The sequence below is a fragment of the Phoenix dactylifera genome, chromosome 11 (assembly GCF_051530095.1).
Source record: "Phoenix dactylifera cultivar Ajwa chromosome 11, Ajwa_hap1_PhDact_Kaust_v1.1, whole genome shotgun sequence".
In the NCBI taxonomy this organism is placed as follows: domain Eukaryota; kingdom Viridiplantae; phylum Streptophyta; class Magnoliopsida; order Arecales; family Arecaceae; genus Phoenix; species Phoenix dactylifera.
In genome coordinates this window covers 19,409,587-19,429,501 of record NC_143200.1, presented here as the reverse complement: position 1 = coordinate 19,429,501, position 19,915 = coordinate 19,409,587, and the positions used below count along the sequence as shown (strand labels likewise).

The window sequence follows — 19,915 nt, the reverse complement described above, 5'->3', positions numbered from 1 at the left end:
TATTTCTCCACCTTGAATATCTAAATTTGAATCTAATTTATTTAGTAAACAAGTTTAGATAGGTTGGTATGTTTATAATCTGAATCTATTTTATCAAATCCAAACTTAGGATTAATAAATTACCATCATTAAAGAAGAAAAAAAAAATACAAGAGTGCACCTCATGGCCAATAATCGCCACGTGGACCACATGGGAGAATCGCAGCTGGCTTGGGAGCGGTCCAGATAAGTCTCATACTTTCAGCGCACCAAACATCACACCCTCTCTGACACCTGGGCCCACATCTTGCATTTAATACACCAATAATGGCGTTGGGTGTCGTGAAAAGTAAGTACGTTAACGAGGAAACTTCCTCGCTGGTCACCAAGATCGAGGTCCTCTCGGAGTCACGGGGGGATTCGATTGCTAACCGCCATCTTCTTCTCCGCATGAAACGGTACGCTTCTCCTCCTCCCCGACGTAAGTGGTACTCCCTCTCCCCCGTTAAGCTCTCCGCATAATGTTTCAGTGGGAATCTAGCGTTATTCCATCTCTTTTTTGCATGATTTGTTCATTTTTATCATTTTCTACTGTTGTTTTTGGTGGAGATCTTATCAATGTAGGAAGCTTTCAATGATTTTCGTTGGATTATAATATTTAATGGGGTTGGTTTAGTGATTTGGTCGTGTGGGTCTTTGGAAAGTTCGATTTTTTGAGAGTATTTTAATTATTCTGTTGGGAAAAGAAAAATTAGGTTTGGCTTTTGTACAAGTATATGTTCTGACTAATCTTCTGATCCGCTTTTCCACAATCTAAATTTGTTTGAGCTTCAAGAATTCTGAGTTGGATGTTTATACCTTCAGTTATTGTTGGTGAGGATTTTGGGTGTTTTCATGCTTGCTTTTCTTGAAATAAAGGAATTTGAATTTTGGTTTGTTATCGCCTAGAATTTGGGTTTGCATCTTCATATATTTCTGCCGGAAATTGAGGTTGATTCATGTTTGGTTTTGGTCTTCAGCAGAGGGTTTATTTGGTGGTTGAGGGCTGTTTTCTTCGGAGAGCTGTGTGTTAAGAAGTTTGCTATAGATTGGAAGTGTGATTATGGGAGGAAAATGGTCGAAATCTAGGAGCCCCCATCGTTATTCACATAATTATGGGACTCCGCCTTCACGAAGCACTTCGAGGTACTCTCCTTACCCAGGGAATAATCTACAGCCTAGAACAGTAGAGAGGGTGCAGAGAAAGTATACAAAAATAGGTGATGATTACCACTCGCTTGACCAGGTATTCCAACCCCCCTACTCTTCATCATATTTTAAATATCTCTTTTTGATGCGTTTATTGTACTTCTATTCTATGAATTTTCAAATTCCAATGGGAAAGAATGATTTAGCTATTATGTGCTCTTCTGTGTCAGAAAGTATAAAACACCATGCTTAAATATGCGGTGTTGAGAAGTTTTTGAAGCTGAAAATGCTGAAAAAATGACTGCTAGATATCAAGTTAACGTAATCAAGGTCTAGGCTTACTCTAGGTTACTCGCAGGATTGGTTAGAAAAATTAATTCTGTCCCTTGTTAATATGAAAGGAATTTTTAGGTTTTCAAGCAGGGAGGTGGCTTTAGTTTCTTGCTGAAGTTCATAGTTGTAGCAAGACTAGAGAAGGCTTGATATGAAGTAATCTATGGCACAGGAATCAATGATGAAATATGATCCATAAAATTAACCGCAAATAGATGGTATGAGGCGTTCCTTCTTTACATCATTAAAGCTAACTAAACTGTCCTGTACAAGGTTGATAGGTAACACCCATGATGGAGCAGGACACGGGATGCAAATTGTTGATGTTTGACAAAATGGGGTTTTGCATGGGATAGGACATACTACCTCCAATGGGGATGTTTCATTTTTAAACAACCAAAATCATTTTTGATCAAGTAAATGTGCATATATTAAGATCATGATACTGAGGAAGAGTCTGAAAAGGAAAGAAGGAAAAATAAAAGAAGTCTCAGCCACCCAGAAGAACTATATCAAAGATAGCACATACAAGGCTTATTCAGTCTCAACTTTAATATTACAAATAAATTTTCTTATACTGAATGTCAATGGGAAGCATATAATGATGCTTTTTCTCAGGTAGTTTCATTTAATGACTTTCACTTCTGTATTAAAATCATCTGCTTTACTGTATGTTAATGGCGGGGATGTAATGTTACTTATTTAAGGTGGTCTTACTTATCATCTCACTTCTATGTCTCAAATAATCTGTGTTAACTACATTCATTCATCAATCTCCACTAAACATTAGCTATCTATCAATATAAACTGTCATACTTTATTGACCTTATATTGTTTTTAAACCTAGGTAACAGAAGCTCTTTCACAAGCTGGTCTTGAATCTTCAAATCTGATTGTGGGAATTGATTTTACAAAGAGCAACGAATGGACAGGTTTTATTTCATAAACTTGTGATCTACTGCCTTTAAATTTTTTGTTATCAGCTTGTGGTTCTGCACCATGTAATTATTAACGGGCACAGAAAATCAACTTATGAAATGCTTTTACTTCTTTGTGGGCCAAATCTGGGAGATCTCATAAGCGGAAAAGCTCATTATTTTTAATGTAACATCTTGATGCTTAATGCTTAGCTGATATGGAATTTATGCAAAACAGGTGCTGTGATGCTGTGATGGGGGGTGTGTGTGTGTGTGTGTTGTGGGGGGGGGGGGGGGGGGGATGATGTTTTTCCTTCATGTTTTATTATGTTACAGTTACAATTTTTTTATAACAAGTTTTTGAAGCAACCAACAGATTTTTATATTAGGTCTAGGATCCTACTTTATCTGTGGCATTAGCTGATTTTTTCCACTAGTTAAATATCTATATAATGCTTGTTTGAACTAGTACCTGAATGGACTATTCCTGTTGCATGCTCTAGATTTTTGGATAATATATGGGAGAGAATGTAAAACAGAAAGAGAATTATAAGTAATGCTGATTACTTCCACCTCAGTATTTCTGCTAGGTATTCATATCTTAGAAAAGGTTGTGTAAAGTTTAGCCTTAGAAACTTTTAAAATCCTCATTCATGAATCCTACACTGTTACCAGGCAGAGTTTCTTTCAACCGCCGATGTTTGCATGACATTGGGCATACTCCAAACCCATATGAGCAGGCATTATCAATTATTGGAAGAACTCTATCTGCTTTTGATGAGGATAATCTTATTCCTTGCTTTGGATTCGGAGATGGTTAGTGTCGCTCTAGCTTGTAGAAAAAGGTCTACTTAATTTTGCTACAAATTTCAAGGCTACCTTTATAAAACTGTCTGGGGATTCTTGTTATTGTTTCTATATTGCAGCATCCACACATGATCAGGAGGTATTCAGTTTTTATCCAGAGAACCGACCATGTAATGGCTTTGAGGAAGCACTACAAAGATATAAAGAATTAGTTCCACATCTTCGATTAGCTGGTCTGTACGATGCTCTTACTTACATGCTATATTTTTGTCAACCTCATATAGATCATTGTGAAGTTCCTATTTGGTCATGACTCTGGACCTTCTTGACAGGACCAACATCCTTTGCACCAATAATTGAAACAGCCATCGGCATTGTAGATAATAGTGGTGGCCAATATCATGTTCTTCTTATAATAGCAGATGGACAGGTCAGCTATTCAAGATGCTTCTCTTTTCAATTTTTCGTTGTTATTTTCCCTATTCGTAGATTTTTATATTATGCAATAAAAGAGCACTAATTTGTCTGTTTTCTTTTTCCACATCTCAGTTTATAGTATTTTGTCCTGCTTCCAACATGTCTATTTTCTTGGGGATCTAATACTCCTCATACTAATTTGACCTTAGGTAACACGCAGTGTTGACACAATTCACGGCCAGCTGAGTTCACAAGAGCGAGATACTATGAATGCCATAGTCAAAGCTAGGTGATTGACAACATTTGAGATAGTAAAGCCTTTTTATTTGCTTTTTAATCATATATTTACTGTTAGTTATTCTGACTTGCACCTCTTATGTTGGTACTTGGTAGTGATTACCCGCTGTCAATAGTTCTAGTTGGAGTTGGTGATGGACCATGGGACATGATGAGAGAATTTGATGATAATATACCTTCACGAGCATTTGATAATTTCCAGGTTACAAACTGAACATACATAAGTATGATACTACATATGCATATGAAGAGTGGTCATTTTGTGATTTGGTTTTATGCAGTTTGTGAACTTTACAGAGATCATGTCTAGAAATATTTCCAACAGCAGAAAGGAGACAGAGTTCGCGCTTGCAGCATTGATGGAAATCCCATCACAATATAAAGCAACAATAGACCTTCAACTTTTGGGGTATTAGGATGATGTTTCTGATTCATGATTTTGATTAAACAATGTTTCTGCTGTTCAAGTTATTTTCTTTTTGTTCCCCAGTAAACGAAGAGGAACACCGGAAATGACTTCTCTCCCTCCACCAATTAAAAGTCATGGTTCAGCATATTCAAATCCAAAATACTCGCACTCAAGCAGCTCGGAGCAAGGTGCTGGAGTTCATAAAAGGGCGCCAGCCATTCCATCGGAGAGTTCTCTAGAAGAGAAACAAGTAAATAAATTGATTTACATTTTGGTCCATATGCTGAGTGCTGACCTGTTATTTTATAAGGCTTGTGATGAGCAGATCACTTCAAAACTTCTGAGTTTGCTGTATTGGGTATGGATTTTCATGTGGTTGTAGTTATTGCTATATCTGAGGGAACCGTGTCTTCGGTGTAAAGCATATTGATAATGTCAATGTTAATATAAAGTTTTAATTCACGGATGCCAAAAATATTTCTTTTTCTGTTAACAGATTTGTCCCATTTGCTTGTGGCAAGCTAAGAATCTCGCATTTGGGTGTGGGCATCAGGTATGCAGTAGATTTCCTTCTTTTTTCTTCCAACGATACTTAATCTGCACTGATAATATTTTTTTTTATTGCAGACTTGCCATAAGTGTGGAGAAAGCTTGCAGGTCTGCCCAATTTGCCAGAGCCAGATAGCAACTAGAATCAGACTTTACTGATGCTTTGAGACTATCATTCACATTAATGTTCAGAATGATGACTCCATAACAGGTTGTGTTTCATGAAAGTCGGCACACATCTGGGACACAAGTAAAGGTTGAGTACATCATCATCGTCGAACAGTATTCAGTAGTTGCTTTGGTGCAATACTCGTTTGCATACAGCAGTTGGTTCTCAATAGCGGGCAGTTGCAATATAAGCAATGCACCATTGGTGCAAGTTAAAACATGTTTCATTTTGCTGGATTATGCATGTTCCTTTCTCCTGGATTATGTAAATAAATATGTTTTTCCCAAATAAAAGCAATATCAATTTTCTTCTTTTTTTTTTGAGGTAAAAGGAGGGTAAAAACCATGTTTTTCCTAGTTTAATTCCTCTTATCAGTTTTTGTTTCCTTCTTCGTATTATATCTATGTTGGACACAAGCACTATTCACTTTTGTCTGGCTTTGTGGATTGGTAACATGGACTTTATTATTTGAGATGTTCATCAAGCATGATATTACTATGAAATAGTTAAAAATAGGGCATCTTTGGAATCTCTCAGATAAATACATATGTATGTACATACTTACTATATATCCATAAATAACTATTTTATCTATTGTGTCCTTTTAACATTGTTAATATGTGCATATGGACCCCTTGATCGGTTGTCACCGTACAAACCCAAGCAGGGAAACAAATTTCTCGAGGCATTCTTTTCACACAAGCTCTTCCCCTTCATGCAGTTACTTCAAGCGTATTGATTCCATTTCATTGCTTCTTTCATGGATAGAATGGTCTCATTTGGATACAATTGCTTGATAGAGAATATCAATCAATGGCGCACAGGTTCTTGGAAAATCTTATAAACTCCGGGTCGTGGGTTGGATTGGCACCAACAGGCTATATATGTCGATATTGATCTTTTTAGGATTCTCTATAAAAATACAGTGGAGACAGGCATAGATGCAAAAATATTTAAGTAATAATATGAAATGTTCCTTTCTACCGGGCTTGTGTCATAGATTCTTGTTTCTTTGTTTTCTTCTTGCCATGGAATCGTGATCTCTCTCTCTCTCTCTCTCTCGGGCGAGGCTATATCGGAGGCTTAACTCCACCTACCCGCTACACCTCGAGATGGATCTGGACAATCGTAAAGAAGATAAGCTTCTGTCGTGATACTTCTTGCCATAGAATCGTGATCTCTCTCTGCATTTGGACAATCGTAAAGAAGATAAAGCTTTTGTCGAGGCATGTGGATTAGTTGCAAGGGTCAACGCTTTTTTTTTGTTGAATGTATTATTCTCCCGTATAGCACCAATTTTTTTCAAGATTGACGGGGCTAAAACCCGCAGCTTCCACCTTGATAAGGCAGTGCTCTTACTGATTGAACTACAGTGAGTTGATTGACCAAGGCCTTCCCTTACGACGATGAAATTTTTTCCGTTAACAAGAGTACCTCTGGTTATCTCCTACTTTAATGAAAAGCCTAGTCTCTCGACACTAACTAATTTTTTAGTATCAGTGCTTACTGTACGATGAATGCCCCATCCCATTCCTTTTTCTTATTCTATAACCTTACCAATATATGGCTTAAGCTGCCGGTTAGCTATGTGATTTTCGAAGAAATCAATATATAGATAATTAATTTTGGGGCATGGCCAAATATATAGTAGGCATTATATGTAAGCATGGTCTCAATGGAGAGCAGGTTTTTTATAATAAAACATTCTTATGGCCTACTTTGATGGGTCTTATAAGCTAGCACTGCCACCATCCGTGCGCTAATGAAAGAGTTCGGGCTGAAGTTGAGAAGTAAGGGAGCCTCCAACGCTTCCCGGCGTCCCCCGCAGAGTCCTGAAAACTCTGTCCAGAATTTGCCTTCCCCGGCTGATCCGGTTTCTCAGATTCAGCCGGAACAGTTCAACGCCCTGGTGCAGCAAGTCCAGGCCTTGGCCGCCGCCGTCCAAGGTCTTTGGCGTGAGGAAGCCTTACCTACGCTCCCCCCACAGGCCCAGATCCCGCCGGAGCTTCCTCCGAACGGCCCGATTCTCCAAGGCCAGAACCTTCATGGCTCTTCCAGGGCTAACAACGAAGAGCGAGTGTCCCCCCAGAGAGAGCTGCCGGGGGGAAGTCTAAACAGAAGACCCCAGCTCTCTGAAGCCGAGTCGGCCCCGGACCGCCGTGAGCCGGAGCAAACTACGGTGACAATTCCCCGGGTTGGGGAGCTCGATAGAAAAGTCGAGAACCTGGAGCGCCAGATTGAAGCGCTCTACAGCAGGAGTGCAAGACACGAGGGGGATTTTGAATTTACCACCAAGTCCCCCTTCTCCCGCCAAATCGAGGACGAGCCGGTCCCTCCGAGGTTCAAGATGCCTCAAGTGGAGCCCTACAGCGGAACTACCGACCCCCTCGACTATTTGGAAAGCTACCGAGCTCTTATGACACTGCAAGGGTCCTCGGAGGCCGTGCTCTGCAAGGCCTTCCCAGCGACCCTCCGAGGGACAGCTCGGCTTTGGTTTTCCGGACTAAAGCCGAGCACGGTATCCTCTTTCGAGCAGCTCGGCAGGCAGTTCACCACCAATTTTGCTGCCAGCCGGCGCCAGCCCCCGCGAAAGGAAGCGCCTGATCGAATTCCTCCGGGCCAACATTGATGTCTTCGCCTGGTCGCCCGCCGACATACCAGGAATCGACCCTGAGGTCATAGTCCACCGACTCCAGGTGAAACCGACCTGCAGGCCTGTAAAACAGAAGAAACGGGGCTCTGCCCCGGAATGGCAACAAGCAGCAGCCAAGAAAGTGGATAAGCTCCTTGAGGCCGGCTTCATCCGGGAGGTCTCCTACCCAGATTGGCTTGCCAATGTGGTCCTCGTAAAGAAGGCCAACGGAAAATGGTGCATGTGCGTGGACTACACCGACCTGAACAAGGCCTGCCCGAAGGATAGTTTTCCCATCCCCATCATCGACCAGCTCGTCGATTCCACCTCGAAACATCAACTGCTGACCTTCATGGACGCCTTCTCAGGATACAATCAGATCCGAATGGCGTCAGAAGATGAGGAGAAGACGGCCTTCATCACCGACAAGGGCACCTATTGTTACAAGGTAATGCCATTCGGGCTGAAGAATGCTGGAGCCACATACCAGAGGCTGGTCAGCCAAATCTTTGAAGATCAGATCGGCCGAAATATGGAAGTCTACGTGGATGACATGCTGGTGAAAAGTCAAGCGGCGGAACACCATGTAGCTGACCTCAATAAAACATTCTCCAAGCTCAGGAAATACCAAATGAAGCTCAACCCTGCGAAGTGCGCGTTCGGAGTCACCTCAGGCAAATTCCTAGGTTTCATAGTAACCCAGCGTGGAGTTGAGGCCAACCCCGAGAAAATCCGAGCGCTGTAAGAGATGATGCCTCCAAGGACAGTTAAGGAAGTGCAGCGGCTCACTGGGCGAGTCGCAGCCTTGGAGAGGTTTGCCTCCAGGTCGGCCGAGCGCTGCCTTCCATTCTTCAAGATCCTAAAGCGGCCAAAGAACTTTCTGTAGTCGGAGGAATGCCAGCAGGCCTTTGAAGAGCTCAGGTGCCTCCTGGCTTCCCCCCCGCTACTCACTAAGCCTCGGCAGGGCAAGGTTCTTTACTTGTATCTGGCCGTCTCCCCGGTCGCAGTGAGCTCAGTCTTGGTCCGGAAAGAGGACAAGCTCCAGAAGCCAATTTACTATACCAGCCGGATCCTCAGGAATCCTGAGACCCGATATTCTAAGCTTGAGAAGACAATTTTTGCCCTGATCATTTCAGCTCGGAGACTCCGACCCTATTTTCAAGCACATACCATAGCCATACTGTCCGACCAGCTTATGAAGCAAATATCGGTCGCGGCTAGAGGAAGGGACCGAGTCGCGGTCATGAAGTTGAGAAGTAAGGGAGCCTCCAACGCTTCCCGGCGTCCCCCGCAGAGTCCTGGAAACTCTGTCCAGAATTTGCCTTCCCCGGCTGATCCGGTTCCTCAGATTCAACCGTAATTGATAAGAGAAGTTTTATCTTCTCTCTTTTCCTCAAAAAAAGAAAAAAGAAAAAAAAATCTTCTCAATGTTTAGCCAACAAGAATTTATTATTTACCTTGAGATTGCCCAATGATATAGCATAAATCTATGGAGGTGATTCATCCAAAAATGTATATGTAAGTTAGCATTGCTGTTTTTCTGTTCATTTTCAAAATCACTCCATGCTTTGACATCAGTCTAAAGCCAAGTGGTCCCTAAGATAAACTTCATTGATGCTTTGAAAATAATAGGCACACTAAAGCCCCAAATGATTCCACGATTATAGGGATGCGTTTGATAAGACTTTATTCGAAGAGCTAATGAAAGTTGATGTCACATCTCGAACAAACTATAGGTTGAAGAGGGCATCTTCATTGACAATTCCTGAAAATTTCCTGTCAAATAGTAGTTGATTATTAATAATTGGCGGACGCATGATGAACAATGAACAATTAATTTATTTTAGATACAAATATTTCTAGATGATGTAAATATTTCATCTTTTCCAGAGATACACAAGCCGCACTGCTGTTCTCAATCTAATTCTTGATCAGATATTTTGGCCACAGTTTGCAATTTTTGATTTGGAACCACCAACCCATCCAAACACATTCGTCAAGGTCAACCCGATTATAAATGCAGTATAATCAGTGGTTAAGAGAGCAACACAAAAACATTAAAAAGATGAGCGGAGGAAATGGTTTGCCTATATTTATCATGTTTTTCTTCTCCACACTAACTTATCCTCGTTGATTTCTTATTTTCTTTGGATATCATGTCCACTTATCGTAATTTTTTGTCATATTTTTATTTTTATTTTAAGTTATAAATTGAAAGTTAAGCACAAAAGAAATATATATATATATATATATATATATATGCAGATTGGGTACTGGGTCTCTGGTTTTCCCTGAGAAGCTAATAATTTAATGGGAACCCCCTGTACCTGGATAACTTAATGTACATATTGATGGCTCCATCCCCCATGCCAAGGCTGGCACAAGATTTATCATCAGAGGATCATCAGGGGAGGATCACATATAATTATATATACACCTGCAACCGACAACTGTTCCAATGGTGGAGCTCATGGCTGCTTTGAATGGAATACAGTATGCCGCATTCACTCTCAAAGCCGCCAGATTAGTGCTACGGGGAGATTCAGACACTGTCATACCTGGGATCAAGAAAGCTTCCTCCATTGCTCATCCCCAGCTCAGATACTTGGGACATCATCTCCTCTCTTGAAGCTTTCATAGCCCGTCGACTTCCAGCTAGTCTGGGTGCTTCGAAGATCCACCATGCCTATTGGACATCTCATTTTCCTACACATGTAGTAGTGTACTAAGCAAAGGGGGATTTAGAGGTGTATCACATCCTAGATGGTAGTGGGGTCCTACTCCACTGCCTACAAACAAACAAAAAAGAAGAAGAAGAAGAAGAAGAAGAAAAGAAGAATCGGCTATATTGCTGCACAATCTTCATTTTGAATTCGAAGCTGTCTTGATCATTGTTACCTTTCTGAAAGATTGTATGTGCTGTTGATAACAAAAACAGAATCTTTCAGCTGCATCTCCTTTAACATGACCTCTAAAATTATACACCAAGAAGAATGCTTCTGCATACAAGAACAAATTACAGATGACATCCTAAAAGCTAGTAATTGGACAGACGAATAGTAATTAAAGTTTGTGATGGTCCATGAATTCCACTTACATGATGAAGTATCAAAAGGATAGCTTACAAAGTGTGCGAATCAGTCACTGTATTAAGGCAAGAAAGCTTCTACAAGAAACTCGAGACTGTTCATCTTCGTTTTCACATCCTATGAAGAAGAAGTTTCAGAGGGACAAGGTAACACACTTCAGGAACTAACTATTCAATTAATGTGCCAGGAAATCCAAAATTCAGTCTTTTATCCAGAAAATCATGATCTAAATCCACCAAAGATTTTCCATAAACAGTGCAAGAGCATTAAAAGTTGCTACTTCCAACAGAATAGCAGCTACCATTCAAATTGCAGGAAAGGCTCATTGCTAATAGCTATGTAAATGGCTCCTCCTCTTGCCCAATTTCCTCTTGCCCAATTGAGTAAAGGATCTTCTGGTGAGTAGCTATGTTATGTTCCTGGCGTATTCTTTAAATCAAGTAAATCACTGACAAATGAACAAAAATACCATCCATTTTCTGCCCTAGAATTTTTTAAATCCTAATTAGTGTTATTCTTAGGGTGCTGACTCAAACCCCGGCGAGTTGGACTTTGCCAACTGAACAGGTTAGCATTCTCAATCCTAATGCTAATCGCATTTGGTATGTTTATGAAAAACAATGCAATAATATATTTATCCCACTGTGTGTTTCACAGCAGTCATCTTAGTAACAGAGACGTACTTTTAGAATCCAGCAGTCGCCCGTTACTTGTTGATACCTGTATCATAGTCCATAGCTCCATTGATGCATTAGGCAATTCAGTTGAAAATATTCAAGTTGGTTTTAACTACATTCATGCTCGCTTTCTTCACCATTAGAGCTACAATGATTTGATTTCAGACCAGGGCCAAGTAAAAGACGTGATACATTCATTATAAAATCACAGGCAGCGGTGAAAAGGGACAATATCTGCCTGCAATAGACAGAACAAGCCATGATCTGCAACATAAACTCTCATGCTAAGTCCACAAGCCTCATTTTATTCCCATCCTCACTAAGCAGCCCACAAAAATTTTTACCAGGTGGAATTAGCTATAAGATACTCTACAGTAGCTTAAGATTTTGCCCTATCTACGTAAACTGCTAGTAAAATAAGTCAGACTGAGAACAAACAGAATGCATTTTTAGCAAGGACAATCCAAAAACTTAACGAACTCGTCAGGCTCCAGTCAAATATGGATACTATATTTTCTCAAACCTACTGAGATAAAAGGGCTTAAGAAAGCTCTCACATGTTTTACAGGCACCTTGGTTCTAGCATTTCTGAAAATCTGGCTGATTTGTCACTGATCTGACCCATGCCCATTTATGATCCTTTGTATCCACAACGTTTTGAGCCACTGCCACCTCCTCCATCGGAATGTAGGCATAATTGCCATTTATGGGACCCGATACAAACCCAGTGTAGCCAACCATGACTCCATGAATTGCAGAATGTGCCAATAAGGTACAATATAAGTTGTCAGTGGCATTTGCTGGAACTGCTCGTATCATGTATGTAGGATCAATATATTTCACCGTGAACAGTTCTCCAGGATGCTCCTGTTCCCACCACTTCTTCAGCTCAGACTTCAACCAAGGTCCCACATCCAAAAACACAGGATTGCCAGACTCATCCTTCTCTTCTTTCTGTTTATCAGTTCTTGGTATCATATCTTGCCCAGCTCCCTCAGCTACCACGATCACAGCATGCCCATTCCGTTTTAGCGTCTGATCGAGGAATTCGAATAGCCCACCTTTACCCTCCAAGTAGAAATCATTCTCAGGAATCAAACAGCAATCCACAACACGGCTGCTTAATGTTGCATAGAGCGCAATGTGCCCTGTGCTCCTGCCCATGAGTTTGACAAGACCAATGCCATTCACAGCACTCTCAGCCTCCACATGAGCAGCATTGATTGCTTCCTGTGCCATCTCCACTGCAGTTTGGAACCCGAATGACCTGTCTATGATGCCAATATCATTGTCAACTGTTTTGGGGATCCCAGTTATGGATATGTTTAGTTTGCGGCGTTGGATCTCCCTAAAGATTTTTACAGCACCCCTCATGGTTCCATCACCACCAATGACATATAGCTGCAAATTTGAAGAATTTATATTATGTCTCTGAGATGAAGCTGAAAAATTCGGGAAACTTTAACAATTAGCACCTTGATTCAACAATTTTCCCCTTCATACTTGTTGAGAAATTATGGATATATGCACTAAAAAGCTCAAAATTAATTAAGAATACAATCCTCAAATTCTTAGTTATGTTTATATTGTGCCAGTTCAAAAATGAGATATGCAAATTTAAAGACGAAGAAAGGGAAAACATACATATCAGCAAAGTGTAATTGAAGAGTATGTTTGTGGACACCTGCAATACACATCAGTAAATGGGTAATTTCAAGTTTGAGAGTAAGATAGTCATATTTTATGTTCATGTGATAAATCTAAATGTCCAGAGTCTAGCTAGAGTTGTTAACCATGTTCCTGCTATTGCTGTTGCTGCATGTGAGCAGCACACGCATTTTTGTTTAATTATTCAAATACATTGTTTATCAACAGAAACCAACTTAAAAATCTACCAGAGCTCTGCTGCAGCTCTTGTCAGTTCTCAAGTCATATTTCTGCAGCAATCAAATCATTCAAAGTAACTGAAAATATAATTAATCTTTTGCAAAAAAGCTAACTGGAAATATATCTAGCAGAAATTGGAATTTACTGATGCTTACTATCTAAGGAGGCTGATTCACGCAAATGCAAACACATCAACTGGTCTTCATGCTGTCCTGCTTATGCACCGGCATCAGATCATTAATGAGAACCCTATAGGCCTTAGATGTGGATAAGTACGATAGCCAGATATGATCCTCCTAGAGACTCTGAAGGCATTTTTTTTTCTTCCCATCCATTTTTTGTCATTCCAAAGAAGGGCAATGGTTCATCTATAATAGCATATTTGCTGACAATTATCAAATTGGTAAATTAATTGGGTTTTTGGAGGTAGAGGACTTATACACATCAAGAACAACTATACCAGGAGGAGGGCAAATTATAGCATGAAGGGTTGAGATCATGATAAGAAATGTCACCAAAGTTTGCAAAATTTTTGACTTGCAACAAAGTCTAAAAATTAAATGCTGAGAGGACATAGCTCATAGAGCGCTAGAACCTTAAAGTCACTCAAAAGCGTAGAGTTGTAAGGTTTGGATTGCTGAAAAAAGATTATGCTTGAGAAACATATTTGCAAGTACCATCCATGTTGATTTGCTATACAAATTATAGAAAATTTGAAGTCCAAAGAAAATGAGACACCTAAACTCACATTCTACTTTTTGAAACTGCAATAATCTTTTAATCAGAAGGGAAAGCAAACACGAGACAGAATATAGGAATCCAATCCTCAAATTAATAAGAAATCATAAAGCACCGATGCCGAAATAGAATGAATGGCTAGAAGACATGTCCAATTCGTTTTCAAAATTATTGTTATTATTACGGCTGGAAAACCTAACGCCAAAGGAAGCAAAAGATAATAGACACGAGGAAAGCCACCAAGTGCAAATCTTTTAGCAAATTACTTCTTCAAAGTAGTATTATAATTCCATGGTCTTCATCAGCAATTGCACACTGGTCCCAAAACCTAGTATGAGAATAGATTCTCCTAGCTCCAAAGCAATATCCAGTTAAAAAAAAGAGGATTCTCTCAAGGAGCACATTTCTAAACTAGCACAACTTGAAAGGAACTACACTTCTGTCTACATTACCCTAACCAATTAATGATTATGTTAGTCAATTATGAATAACTTGTGTTAGTCATATCATGAATAACTTATGTTAGTCATATTATGAATAACTTTGCTCTGATCAAACCTTTTTTTGGGGTAAAAGCTCTTATTAAACCTTTCAATAATATAAAATCCTGCTCTTCTTTTAATCAATAAAATAGGCATGAATTAAATAATAATCCCATACAATATCCTAAATCTGAATCTCTTAAAATCTAAAAATCAATATTAGTTGCAATCCTCCTAAAAAATAAAAATAACCTGAGAAACATAAATAAATGAGGGAAAGAAAGAAAATCGAAGAAATCAGCAATCAAGAAGAAGTCACCTGGTTAAACCCACGCTGCTCGATCGCATCCACGATCTTCTCAAGATCAAAGCCACCTCTGGAGGTCGCGATGACCGTCCCGCCCCTCTTGTGCCAGCTGTCCACCATCTTGGGATCCAGCTTCATCGGTTCCATCGAGTAGAAGCCGCGGTAGCCGGACGGCACGCCGAAGATCTGGCGCACCCCGTAGAGATCCCAGAGCCCCACCACCAGCTCCCGCATCACGGTGTTGAGCCCCGGGCAGAGCCCGCCGCATGTGACGATCGCCGCCCGGACGGCGGCTGGGTCGAAGTGGATGGTCGGCCGGGGCCCGGCGCGGTGGTAGGCGAGGAGGCGGCCGCCATCGCCGGCGGCGGCGGAGGAGAGATCGAAGACGATGTGGCGGAGGATGAGATCGGAGGGGGAGAGGTAGAATCCGGGGAAGGGGTGGTAGAAGGAGCTGCGGTCAATGGGGTTGGTGAGGGTGGCGAGGTTTGCGACGTAGTCGGAGAGGTGGGGGAGCTTCTGGATGGTTATCGGGGGAAGGGAGAAGGCGGTGGTGGAGATGGGTTTATCGTCCCCGGTGGTGGCGACGAGACCGGAGTTCGAGTCCGGAGGCACAGCGGAGTCCATGGGTACAGTCGCAGCGGAGGAGAGATGGAAGGGCGGGTGGAAAGGCGGCGAGAGAGGAGAGATTTCAAGAGAGGGAGAGGATGTCCACGTGGCAGAATTTCAGCTGTCCAAGTTGAGGTACAAAGCTGCGTACTCGCCACGTAGCCTAAAGTTAGAATGCTCGGGGGCAATGCACCAGCACTTACCGACATAGTTAGATTTTTTTGAAAAAATCAACCCTTTACTAGGTGGCAGCCAAGTGGGAATGAGGCTGCCTTCCACCAAGGTGGTTTAGGTTGGGCGTCGATTAAATTCGGAAGTAAGATGTTCCACATCTAAACGCTGCTGGTCGAAGTGCTACTGGTTCACTAGCAACCAAAGTGGTGCTGGGGTGACGTACTGGCATGTGAGTAACCACGGATAAAGAGGGCAAGCCGAACGAAACGAGGACTTTTCTTTTCAAACTTGTAAGGACTCCCCCCAAGGGGGTTGGGGGGGAAACGTCCATATAAACACTCCCCCCGAGGGGGTTGGGGGGGAAACGTTCCATAACCTAGTCCTTAGATAAGGGAGTGCTTTCCAAGCACGACTGGAATGTAGAACTAAATAAAATAAGTGTACCTATTCATCTTTCTACACGAATATGTGATGATATTCTCGATCGATTTGATCGAATTTTGAAAAGTCTTTCTCACTATTCAGAACAGTGGAGCTTTCGATCAAGATGTTCCGCGAAAATTTGAGACCTGAATCGAACATGCTCCAACGGGGAGGGAGCCCAGTGGAGGTTGTTACGCGGGTGAGGTTCTCCTCACCTCCCTTTTTTTCTTTTTTTTACCAAAAAAATGCTATGACTATTGTTATTTGTCTCATTCTTGTATAATTTAAATTAACAAATATTAAGTAGCAATTATTATAATATGCTGAAACAAAATAATGAGTTACAAATAAAAAATAAAAACATGTTTTTCAACAATTATTTAATTTTCAATGATTATTTATTTCATAAGAATTAATATTTTCGTATGGTACAATTTTCTTCTCCAAAAATTAAAGAAATGTTATTTATTAAATAAAATGTGCAAATGTCAAATAATAAATATCTGCCTTAGCAATAAATAAATAAATAAATAAATATCTACAATGTGGTGTTGTTTTTTTGTATAATAGTTGTTATCATTTTTCATTGTTTTTATGATAACAGCGGGGGGCCCAAATTCTTATGACAGACATTAGTTTCAGCTATGTTGTTGATCCAGGGAAAGTTGCTAAAACACCGTTAGTTTTAACCATGTGTGGCACTTTTTCCTTGTGAATTTGCATGCCGAAATTTGAGCAGGCGTCGAGGTTCATGGTACTTCTTTGGGCTGGAAGTGGGCCGAGTTGGGTCACGCTTGTCCCTACTCAAATCTAGCCCGAATGTATTTTTGAGATTCTGGCTGCACTTAAGTCCAATTTTTTTTTGGATAATCCATGCCTAAGCCCGACCCGAGCCTAGGCCCAAGCTAGGTCCAAATCTGATTGGGCTGCCCGAATTATGCATTTGGGCTAAAAATAGGTTCGACCGAACCTAATTAAAGTTTAATATTTTCTAATATTACTTCACAAGTAAATGATCTAGTTAAAAATTAGGCTATCCCTTATAACACAAGTAAATGACACATGATATATTATTTTCAGTTATATCTATTTTAATTGATCCATTATTTTCTCTAAATAACAACATATAAAAATAAATTAATTTGGGCTTGAATTTGAGCTCCATTTCAGGGTTTATTCGGGCTCGAGCTCAGGCCGGGCTAATGACACATCTGAGCCTGCCCCGAAAAATAAATGGGCTCTACATTCAAACCCAAATCCAATCTGAACTCTTTCGGGCGTAGTCCGAAACCTGACCCAACTTGAGCATTCTCCATAGATTCAGATGTATATAATGGCCTTATCATTTTTATTTCTATGCTATTTTGTTTATAAAACAAATATAAAGCTGATCAGCATTTTGAGGAACAAAAGAACTTGTAATCGAAGTTACATTTTCGCTCAATTCAATATGATACTGTGGGTTGTGCCAATTTTGTTCTATTTAGTTTTGTTTCTCGGGGTCTTTGACCATCCGGTCCATCAAAAAAAAAAAAAAAAGCACAATGAGTTTATACCATAATGTATTCTACTAGGCAATTATAGAGATAATTAGGTAGGAGACAAATTTGACTAACTTGTATAGTTAATGACCAACAAGATTTTCCGTCCAGTGGTTGGCACCCTTCTCATGAGGGTTTGCTTCTGAGAGAGGTCTATAATTTGGCTCCGATAATTGTTTAATTTAAATAATCTCTTTGTTCTAGCCTTGTGGGTTCACTAGAGTTGTTTTATCTTGATCATAACCTTATCAACTAGAAATCTAGTCAGATTGGTTAGGTATGTTAGGCAGGTATCTTATTTGGTTTAATTTTTCCATGAATTTATCTTTCCCACCTTCATTTAGGTGTTGTCCGGTTTCACAACCACCTTGTCTTAAGAAATAATCTATGATCTTGTTTGATGAGGGAGTTTCCCTAAAATAAGTTTACATAAAACTTAAAAGGAATAAGTTTTACGAAGATGTCGTCTGGTTGCCCTCCACAAATCTGTTATGAAAATTGAAAATAAGTTTTATGAAAAATAAATTATTTATATTTTTTATAAAATATTATTATAATAATATAGAAAAAAAGGCAGGATTGAGAAATTGAGAGCTTGCCGATCATAGAAACCTAAACAACCGGTATAAAGAAATTTCATCTGAAAGCTGATTTTAAGTACTGAAAATTTTTTAGGTTGATACTAACCAAGTTTTCAGAAGTTAGATAATTTAATTTTTCTTCCCCTTTAAACTTCTTTTGCTTGATCATTTACCCTTAGAAGTGCTATGAGAGAAAATTCAAAGTCCAACACTAACTAAACCCAAGTACCCCACATGTATGTGTGTATATATATATATGCATATGCATGTATGTATGTATATACATACATACACACAAATAGTTCAACATAATCCTGCTAGAATATATATGGACGGCAATTCCCAATGACGACATGATGAATAGTCTGCAGAATCTGAGATGCATGATTGGTGTGGTGCACTATTATGTGGTCCATATAGTATGGAGTATAATTTCTCCTGAATCATTGACCTAAGAGGCGGCACGGTATTTAAAATAAGTTGACTCATTGACCTAAGAGGTGTTTTTGATCCATTTAACTGCGTTCCTCTCTCACTTTCCTAAATTCTCAATCTGCACTAGTGGACAACAAATGTTTTTAATTTCACCAAGAAGTACCGATGCATGGGCTTTATTTCGCTTTCTCGATGCACCTCTCATTCGTTTCCGAATTTGGACCTTCAAACATCCAGTGCTTTCTTTAAGAGTTGAGCCCACTCTTGCTACCTCTTTAACGTAAAGTAAGTTGTTTAAGGAATAATAAACGCCAGCCAATTGCGTAAAAATATTCGAGTTTTAAACTTTAATTGACAAGAACTTATTTAGTTCTCAAAAAAAGAAGAAGCAAGAACGTAGTTAGGTTGCTTCCTGGTCATCATATTTTTGTATTTTTTATCATCAACATAACTCCCGGTGCAAAAAAAATTAAATTAAAACCAAAGATCGATCTATAATAATAAGATTACAAATGACAATTGGAGGCTGATTTATTTTTTTTTCAAAGGAGTGAAGAATATTTGAAGGCTGGATACTTGGTTCATTAGTTCATATTTAAAAAAACCGTAGGGTTTCAAGGGAATGGCCTTATCGTCAATTTTGGCTTACTTTGGTAAAGTAGAATTCTACTTTATAAAAAGGACAGTGATGAGGTGTACCTTTCTCTTCTTCGTTAAAAAGAGTTTGATCCTTTCAAAAGCAAGATTGACCCCAAGTCAATGTTATCCATAAACGGGTCCCATTGCTCCTGTAGTCCTGGCTAAAGTGGCCTCAAGTTTATCACCCCGTCCAGCGGGATAAGATTTTTTTAATTAAAATTAAAATTAATATTTTATAATATTTTAAAAAATAAATATTCAATTAAATATAAATCATTTTAAAACATGTTTTTTATCAATTAAAAAATATTTTAGTGAGAAAAAAATTTTTCAGCAAACTAAAAAGGCCCCTGAAAGGGCACATCACCGTGTTTAATTGGGTTGGTTTGTTTAATAACCGACAGGGCTGTTGGCTTTAAGTCCAAGCAGTAGTTGAACCATCGAGTGGAGCTAAATTATAAGGCTCGTACTCTATCACGTTCACAGTCAATTTGGTTATTTACAAGTCCATATGAACGCGTCTTGGCTTAGACTCGGCAGGACCAGGTTGAGTTGGTATGAATGACTCTGAAGTCTTATAAAAATCACATACAATTTTGGTAGTTCTTGTTTGCTCCTTTTTTTTTTTTATTTGGTTAA

At 39.7% G+C, this 19,915-nt stretch overlaps 2 protein-coding genes across 25 annotated transcripts; one reads left to right on the top strand and one right to left on the bottom strand.

The window, feature by feature from the left end:
• On the top strand, positions 1-5,377 carry LOC103698408 (E3 ubiquitin-protein ligase RGLG2-like). 20 transcript variants are annotated; one of them, XM_026801573.3, is made up of 12 exons: positions 1-437; positions 1,002-1,264; positions 2,348-2,432; positions 3,093-3,233; positions 3,344-3,457; positions 3,557-3,654; positions 3,851-3,930; positions 4,035-4,140; positions 4,220-4,347; positions 4,429-4,705; positions 4,844-4,900; positions 4,975-5,377. In XM_026801573.3, the coding sequence occupies exons 2-12, from the start codon at positions 1,082-1,084 to the stop codon at positions 5,053-5,055; spliced, it is 1,350 nt and encodes a 449-aa protein (XP_026657374.2). In that variant the 5' UTR covers positions 1-437; positions 1,002-1,081; the 3' UTR covers positions 5,056-5,377. The 20 variants fall into 20 exon arrangements, with proteins under 20 accessions (XP_026657374.2, XP_026657371.2, XP_088563223.1 ...); XM_026801570.3 differs by having other exon boundaries at positions 999-1,264; XM_088707097.1 differs by having other exon boundaries at positions 1-460.
• Positions 5,378-9,142: 3,765 nt separating this feature from the next.
• On the bottom strand, positions 9,143-15,720 carry LOC120111827 (ATP-dependent 6-phosphofructokinase 2-like). Of its 5 annotated transcripts, XR_015971243.1 has the most exons (6): positions 14,890-15,575; positions 12,021-12,864; positions 10,795-10,903; positions 10,596-10,696; positions 10,256-10,486; positions 9,143-9,473 (listed from the first exon to the last, which is right to left on the bottom strand). XR_015971243.1 is itself a non-coding variant. In XM_088707094.1 (3 exons), exons 1-2 carry the CDS (start codon positions 15,499-15,501, stop codon positions 12,043-12,045), a joined length of 1,434 nt encoding a protein of 477 aa, XP_088563220.1. In that variant the 5' UTR covers positions 15,502-15,575; the 3' UTR covers positions 9,143-10,903; positions 12,021-12,042. The 5 variants fall into 5 exon arrangements, 2 of the variants coding, with proteins under 2 accessions (XP_088563220.1, XP_008779196.3); XR_015971242.1 differs by having other exon boundaries at positions 9,143-10,486; XR_015971244.1 differs by having other exon boundaries at positions 9,143-10,403.
• Positions 15,721-19,915: the final 4,195 nt, after the last annotated feature.